Raw genomic sequence first — 8,583 nt, forward strand, 5'->3', positions numbered from 1 at the left:
GGACGGTGGCGCTCAGCTGGCTCAGCCCTGAGTGAAGCTTCATAAGGAGAGGCAGGTGGGTGCGAGCAAGGAGGCCAGCGGAGAGGTCAGACAATACCGGTATGAGATGAGCCTCAGCGGGATAGGCAGGCCATGGCCACGAAAAAGGTGGCTCTGTCCCCAGGCACCAACTGTGTCCACAAGGAACTCAAGCTGCATCTGTACAGGCCAAGACTCCACAAGAGGATGTCGGCTGTGTGGACAGCTGCTCTGCAAGTGGAAAGAAGTTGCATCACGTTAACCAGAGCTCTGTGTGGAGGCACGGGCGGAGTCCGCACAGAACCAGACTACGGCGGCCCAGGACAAGGGGGTGCATTCCCCAGATGAGGCTGCAGCCACCCGAGACGAGACCATGTGTTGGCCCCGGATGAAGCCGCATCCATCCTGAATAAGGTTGTGTCTGCAGAGAATGAGGTTTCCCCTGCAGAGAACCAGGCAGTGTCTACGCAGAACCACACAGCCTCCACAAAAAAACGAGGCTTCTCAAGAAACCACAACCTGCACCGGCACGGGCCAAGCCGCTGCCCGCACAAGCACGCCAGACTGTCCTGTGCAGGGGGGGCCTAATCTACAGTGCGCACGGCTCCACTGGGCACCGCCACCTGGCTCAGCACAGAAAACCCCTCTGCAGGGAATTGCGGCCAATATACGGAGGGGCCAGGTCCGCCGGTGGGGTGCAGCCTGCGTCTACATGCAGCATGGCCCTAAGCTGGATCCTCACGGAGCGACGCTTCGCAAGTGCGCTCCAACTGTTCCTCGACAAACCCAGGCTCTACCCGCCGGCATCGCTTGCCTCTACAGCCAGCAGCCAGATGAGCTCGGAACTAGCCACTGCAAGGGACGGCTTGTTGCACTGACGTGAACTGGGGATCTCTGCCGAGACTCGCCCTACGTGCACACCAAGGAACTGCAGCCCAGGTGAAGGAGGCAGAAAGAACTGCTGCAAGGGGTCACCGGCGGTCCCAAGGAGCGCAGCTCTTCAGGGAAGTACAGCCGGGGTCAGAAGAGCAGAAGGAGGTGCTGCTAGGGGCTGCTGTCTGATTCCAGCCGGAGGCTCAGCCCATGTCTACATTGAGCCCCAATCCGCAAAGAGCTGAATGTGGGCTCATTGAGGCCTCTTCCGGGGGGCACAGGCTGCATCTTAACAGAGCATAGGCGCACGAGCAGGGTGCTGCTAAGAAACACGACCTGGACCTGCGCAGCCAGACAAGGCTCCGTGTGTGGCCACTGGCAGCCTCTCAGTAGAGCGGAGCTCCGAGTGCGAGTGCAGGACGCACCTATACGCAGCACAGCGCAGCCATCCTCCAGTCCCAGCCCCTTCCATCCCCAGCCACAGACCACTGGAAGGGCACTGCCCATGGGCACAGCCTTGCACAGGGCTGGGCTCAGCCCTCCCAGTCACCGGGTTTGCTGTGCTCCATTTCCTACCATTGCCTGTGGGACTCGCCCCGTGGCACCCCATTTTATCCCTGTCCCCTCTCTCAGAGCTTCATGCCTGTCCCCAAGGCCACTATGCAGTTCCTCTCTGCTGGGTTCCAGAAGCCCAGCATTCCCAGATTTGGACAAAGTACCACATACACTCTAGGGTACAGAGCTGATACCTTCGTGCAAACCCTTCTGCAGGTCTTAATCTGTAAAAAGTCTTCCGAATCTGAAACACCACCAGCACCTGATTCCGTTTCTCTCCGGTTGGGAGATTCTGGATTCATAGCCACATGGGGAGCAGCTGTGTGGGTCCAGAGACCCTGGGCAACATTTGGACAGGAGTGGGCATGGCAATAGGAGTGTTCCCAGCAGAAGGCACTCCATGGAGAAAGGCCCAGGGGTAGGAAAGCAATGACTATTTTGAGGCAACAGCAAGCTATGTATGCTTTCCGGAATGCGCTTGGTTGCTGCTCCCGGGCTCCCTGGCACTTTGCATTTCCACATTTGTCTCCTGATGCCCACTGCCATGTCCTTTTCGAATGTGGAGCTCCTCCCAGGTGCCCCAGCACTCCTCCCTTCTCCTCTCCCTCCACACGCCCCGGCTATCTCAGCAACCCCTAGGGCTCCAGTTACTCTCTAAAGTGGTGCTGTCCAATAGAAATTTCTGCGGTGGTGGAAATGCTCCATGTCTTCACTGTCCAATACAGTAGCCATGAGTCACATGCAGCTGTTTGAGCTATCAGGGGTATGGCTAGTGTGAGTGAGGACCTGAATTTTTAATTGTAATTAATCTTGTTTCTTTTCTATTTCAAGGTTGTGGTAAAACATATGTGATATAAAATGTGCCATTTGAGCCATTTCTGGCACACAATGCCATAACAATTGCATTCACAGTGCTGGGCATCCATCAAACCATCTATGTCCAAAACTTTTTCATCATCCCAAACGGAAACTCTGTACTCAGCCTTTTTAAAGTAACATTAGTTTACATTTATATGGTCACATGTGGCTAATAGCCACCACATTGGACAGAACAAGTCTAGACGTCACAGACCACCAAATCGGCATCCCCAGCCTAGACCTACTCTCCACTCTGAGCTCTAGTCCTGGATACCCAACTGCCTAACGGGGACCCCCACCTGAGTGCCCTACAAGCACCCCAAACTCCATGAACTTTCCACAGTCAAGCTCAGCATGTCCACTCCCACCGCCTGGTACGGTTTCCTCTGGGCTCCCTTTCTTACAAAACGGCAACCCCAACCACCCAGCAGTCCGAGTCAGAAACCCACGAGTCGTCTCAGACGTCTCCCATTTACTTTGCTTCCACAGCCAACTATTTCTGAGCTCTGCTGAGTCTCCTTTCTTAAAGCATCTCATCTGGGCTCCATCTTCTCCTTCCCCGTTGCGGGGTCTCAGCGCTGGCTCCCTCCTCCACACCGTCTGACCCTGACTCTGCTCCTCCCAGCCCTTCCACCACCACACCCCTGCTTCACCCAGCTCCCTGCTGCCAGAGGCTGGCTGGGCTCCCAGACCCTGCCTCCAGCACTAGGGGCTCCCTAGAGCTGCAGGGCTTCACTGGTCAGAGGCTGCTGAGCCCCACCCTTCCCCCCAGTGTGCAGAGCCCAGAGGGATGCTGTCTGTGGAGACCAAGACCTTGGCAAGCTTGAGAAGATCAGCCTTCTGGGACAGCCTCCCAGGCTAGCCAAGAGGTGGTGGAAGAAGGCTTCCACGGGAGGACCCCCCCCCCCCCGCCCCACACACAAATTGGGACTCAAAGCCTCGTGCTGCCGCTGAATGGCTGCCTCAGTCTCTCGTCTGTAGGATAGGGATGATTATCTTCCACCCTTCACTGTGCTGTGAGGATGAAATGAAGCGACCCAGGGGAAGGGGTGTGCCATGTTACAGGAGCAGAGGTATTGGTCCCAGCTCGCAGGAGACACGAGGGGTTGGAAAGTGCCATGGCAGCATCTTGGAGACTATTCCAAGAGGCTACAGACTTGTCAACTGAAGCTCAGAAAGGGCCAAATGCCCACCAGGAAAAGGGGCCAAATGAGGTCACATACAACTGCATTTCCAGAAATGCCTTGCCAAGCCCCAGGTGTTCCCTGGGGGATGTTAGCTTGGCTAATGGGCAAGGCCCCCCCAGCCCCCCTCCTCCCCCGCAGGGAGGTTTCTGTTTGTGGCCCTTTATCACTCTCCATCCTGGGGAGTTTAAAGGGCTACTTTGTGCCTGCTGACTGCACAGTGCATGCTGGGCCCTAGGTGGTGGCTACTGAGGGACTTCTTTCTCTCAGAGCCTGGCTGGTGGTCATAAAGTCATTACGAAGGAATGAAGCTTTTACGTAGAAAGGAATAAAGAAATTCTGCGCCTGAGAAAGTGAGTCATCAGCATTAAATGTCTAGCTGAACCTTCTGGTAGCAAAGACACCTTTTTTTCCTATAGGGTCATTCTGCTGGCAGCCAGCATAGCATCACTTTTGCCACTTCTAGTGAAAATGCAGCTCTTCCCCGAACCAGCCCCTTGGGGGGACTGCCCTCCCCTTTGGTGATTTCTGCACAAGACAGACAACAGGATTCCAGAGGGTGGTCAGGTCCTCCTTACTGGAGAAGGGGAGGTGGGCCAGGCTACAAGGACCTCTGTTTTGAAGACCCTGTTTTCAACCCTGGGCTAAAGTGAGCAGTGGTCAAAAGCTATACCTTTGGCTCAGGCTCTTGTTTTGCTCTTACGCGCTGGGACCATAGGCTGGGACTCTCCCTTCAAGAAGGCGTGGGGCCTGACAAAGTATTTCTGGACATGGAGTTTTATGTGGCCTCATTTGGCCACTGCCATGGTGGGGGGAGGGGCATACAGCCATGGGGCAGGTAACAGATGATTAATAAACAAGTCCTAAATATGGACTCCCAGATTGGCTTGGCTTAAGGCCTTAGACATCCCTTGTCCTTCCTTATGTTATGGTGGGGAAACTGAGGCTTTAACAGAAGAAGTTTGCTGAGTGTCCCGGCACACTACGGTAGCCATGCTTTTCCCACACTGAACAGGGCTCCTTTCCTTGAGAGCTGAAGAGGGCTGTTCTCCAAGCCAGGGTCTAATTCCCACACGAAACCCACTCTCAACAGAACTTCATAATCTATACAGTTTGAGTCTCTTATGCTATAGGTGCGCTGATCCTGGGCCCTGCGGGGATGGGGCATGCACGCGTGCACGTACACACACATGCACACACATATGCATCTACGCACGCACTTCTTTTTTTAACAAGCTTTAGTTCACTTTATTTTTCTTGTATAAAACTATGTGGTGGCCACAGCTGGAGCCTGGGTCCTCTGCACAGAGACTCTGGTGTGGGTCTTCACAAGATGGTCAGTGAATTCCTGATAGGGAGACTTGGTGAACACTGTCTCCTTCCAAAGGTCAGGGGTGAGATAACTGTAGGTCTTGGAGATGGCATCAAAAGTAGCCTTGGCAAAGTTCCCCAGGGTGGCAGTGCAGCCCCTGGCCGAGGTGTAGCAGTCGTCGATACCGGCCATCATCAGTAGCTTCTTGGGCACAGGGGCTGAGACGATGCCAGTGCCTCTGGGGGCAGGGATGAGCCGCACAAGCACAGAGCCACAACGGCCAGTCACCTTGCACGGGACAGTGTGGGGCTTGCCGATCTTGTTTCCCCAGTAGCCTTGCCGCACGGGGACGATGGAAAGCTTGGCCAAGATGATGGCCCCACGGATGGCAGTGGCTACCTCCTTGGAGCACTTGACACCCAGGCCAACATGTCCATTGTAATCTCCGATGGCAACAAATGCCTTGAACCTGGTCCGCTGGCCAGCACGGGTCTGCTTTTGCACAGGCATGATCTTCAAAACCTCATCCTTGAGGGATGCTCCCAGGAAGAAATCAATGATCTCAGATTCCTTGATGGGTAGGGAGAAGAGATAAATCTCCTCCAGGGACTTGATCTTCATGTCCTTGACCAGGCGGCCCAGCTAGGTGACGGGGATCCACTCCTTGTCCTCGGCCTTGCCTCCGCGAGCTCCGCGGCCTCGGCCCCGACCACGGCCGCTACTGCGGCTGCGGCCCCGGATGCCGCTGCCAAAGCCTCCGCGGAAGCCGCTGCGGCCTCCCATTCCAGGGTCCCCAGGCCCTCCGGGGCCTCCCGCAGCACCGGCGTCATCCGCCATTTGGTGTTCTCTCGGAGAAGAAGCTCTACGCACACACTTCTAAGCAGAATGCCTAACCCTGAACAGAACTCTGGATATTTCCAACCATCTGCCCGTTCCTCCTGTGGGGGTTATGAGGCCCACAGGGCTGCCTTTGGACTTTCCACAGCCATCTCCACGGACCGAAAACTAGACAGCTCCAGCATCTGGAGGCAGAATTTTCAACTCTCCTTCTAAGCGGAAGTCATTCTAATATAGCATTAGCTACATGGTCGGGAAAGAGGATGCAAGGGAACAGAAGGCCTGGCTCCTTTGTCAATAGTGACTCCGAGGCCTGCGCCTCAGAGCTTCTGGTCTGGCAACTAGACTGTTACTAACCTGACCCGTCAAAAGATCCTCCCAGGTGAGTGCATGACCTTTGGAAACATGGCTGTAGTGATAGACTGCGTCGGAGGTCTGGAAACCATCAAACCTCGCCATCCTGTTTCCCCTATTTTAACAACGGGCCTACTAAGGATCAGTTTGACACATGTTTTCTATGTCCAGAGATTGACAGCCTGAACTGAGTGCTCTTTCTCCAACAGAAACATGAAGGCTTCACCATACTGGCCCTTTGGTGCCTTCCTGACTAGTTAAGCCACGGCCCCTACTTAGAGTTTTTTTTTTTCCTTTTAAAAATATTTTATTTACTTATTTGTGAGAGAGAGAGAGAGCACACAAGCAGGGGGAGACGCAGACAGAGGAAGCAGGCTCCCCACTGAGCAAGAAGCCCGATGTGGGTGGGACTCCATCCCAGGACCCCGGGACCATGACCTGAGCCGAAAGCAGACGCCTAACCGACTGAGCCACCCAGGCGTCCCTACTTGGAGATTTCTGCTTCCCTCTAAGTGCATGCACACCTGAGATGAGCACTCCAAGCATGCGGGACTTGTTCCCAGGGTCAAGTTGCTCTATTTGGTCAGCCCTTCCCGGGAATTGCATCCATAAAGCTGAGGGGGAGTCAGCTTGCCAGATCATGCTCTCGTTTCAAAGACCACCCAGGGCCCCGCCTCACACTTGAGAAAGCAGGTGCTTGGTGAAGACTGGGAGTGCCATGCGCAAAGGTCCCAGGAAACATCAGGTTGTTGGGCAAATCAGGGAGACTGTGCCCAGCAGGCAGAGGCCAGATTGTACCCCTCAGGCCCCCTAGCCTGGCAGGGATAGGAAAGTATTGGTGATGCAATTTGCCCTCACTCTAAATGCACCTGGAGTCGTGTTGTGGGGTCTGGTGATCCACTTGCCTTTAAGTGTTGGGAAAGATGGCTCTTGAGCTAGGGCTGGCAATTTCTTCTTTCTTAATTGCCAGTGCTACTACAGTCAGTGGATTCTAATCACATATGTACATCTGGAAAAGTAAGGGGATATGGGGGGAGAGGAAGCAAGAGCAAGAAACGCGTCATTCCCCTAGATGCCATTCAGGGCAGTGCCTGTAACTGACCTCAAGGTATGACTGAAGAAGCTGCCACTCAGCTGCCTAGCCACCGCCTGACCCAAGCCCCTGGGGCCTCCTCTGAATTGGCCTCCTCCCTGTTTGCCCCACTGCTTGGCTCAGAAAACGTGTGCACGTTTGGTGGGGTGGGGATGGGGTAGGGGGTAGGCACAGAAATTGGCTTTGGAGTAGGTTTCCCCTGGGTGACTTTGGGGCCCCTTGCTGGTTGACAGATGCTGGAGCCAGAAAGGCCTGTTTCTAATCACACATCCAGAGAGGAGAATTTCTTATCACGGGGGCGGCTTCAAGCAAAGACGGGACTGCCATGTGTCAGGAAATGGCTGCCAGAACCAGGAGGCCGAATCCCAGGGCCACTTTCCCTGGGATGCTGGGATCGCTCGGCTCCCAGGGCCAGAGCCAACCCTGTGGCCAATTGCCAGTTTGGGGCTCTGCAGCCCCCAGTATGAGGCTGGCTTTTCATGGATCTCTATAAGTCATCGTGGCCCAGGGCTGTCCTGCGGCTTCCCAGGGCTCTCTGCGCAGGTGTAGCTCTACCCGACCCAGTGCAGACACCTGGGCCGCAGGCCCTATCCCAGGCCCCTGGGCAAGGTGGTCCAGGCCTCCCTTGTGACATGTAAGAAGAACCCAACCAGGCTCCAAGGGACTCCATGAGCCTGGGGCAGCCTTGGGGTTCCCAGCCACAGAAGAAGCTCTGGACACCGCGGCCTTGCAGATGTCAGACTAGTCTGCAGGGATTTGCCAAGCTATGGGAGTGGGTTCCCTTGGCGTTCTACTCTTCTCTGTCCCGTCTCTCTGGTTGTGGCTTCCATTGCTCTCCCCACCGGGGCTATTGACTGCATGGTGGGAACCCACTTTCTTGCTTGCTTTCTCACCTTCTTTTCAGTTAACACATTTTGGCTTCAGTACTCTCTTCACAAAGCACTTCTGTCATTGGCAGCACGAGACACATTGCTTCTTCTCTTGCCAGCCTGTGCTACCAAGGGTTCCAGCTGTGCATCAGCAGCAAGCCTGAGCCAGATGTGAGATGTCTTTTTTCTCTGACATGCTCCTTCTTGGTCTTGAGTTCATGCACGGCTCGGGTAGGCTGGGGAATGCCCCCCCCCATGCCAAGATGTCCCATCTTAATCCCCAGAACTGTAAATAGGTTACCTTATATGGCGAAGGTAAATTTGCAGATGGGATTAAGTCAAGGATCTTAAAAGATAGAGATGATCCTGGATTACCTGGGTGGGCTGGGTGTGATCACAGGGGTCCCTAAGCGATGGAGGGGGAGGCAGAAGTGTCAGAGATGGACACGTGATAATGGGAGCCAAACTCACAGTGACGCTTTGCAGATGGAGGAAGGGGCCACATGCCAGTGGGTGCAGTGGCTTCCAGAAGCTGGAAAAGGCAAGGAAGCAATGCCTGCTAAGGCCTCCAGCAGGAGTACAATCCTGCCCACACCTTGACTTTAGCCTAGTGTGACTCATTTTGGACCT

General features: G+C 54.9%; 1 protein-coding gene across 1 annotated transcript; it reads right to left on the minus strand.

Annotated features, from left to right (window-relative positions):
* Positions 1–4,708: 4,708 nt before the first annotated feature.
* LOC113246803 (40S ribosomal protein S2-like) lies at positions 4,709–6,428 on the minus strand. Its single transcript, XM_044379874.3, has one exon. The coding sequence runs from the start codon at positions 5,419–5,421 to the stop codon at positions 4,756–4,758; it is 666 nt and encodes a 221-aa protein (XP_044235809.2). The 5' UTR covers positions 5,422–6,428; the 3' UTR covers positions 4,709–4,755.
* Positions 6,429–8,583: the final 2,155 nt, after the last annotated feature.

The sequence above is a fragment of the Ursus arctos genome, chromosome X (genome assembly GCF_023065955.2).
Source record: "Ursus arctos isolate Adak ecotype North America chromosome X, UrsArc2.0, whole genome shotgun sequence".
Taxonomy (NCBI): domain Eukaryota; kingdom Metazoa; phylum Chordata; class Mammalia; order Carnivora; family Ursidae; genus Ursus; species Ursus arctos.

Coding starts and splice junctions, on each gene's coding strand:
- LOC113246803 (XM_044379874.3), bottom strand. CDS start 5,421: ATGAAGATCAAGTCCCTGGAGGAGATTTATCTCTTCTCCCTACCCATC.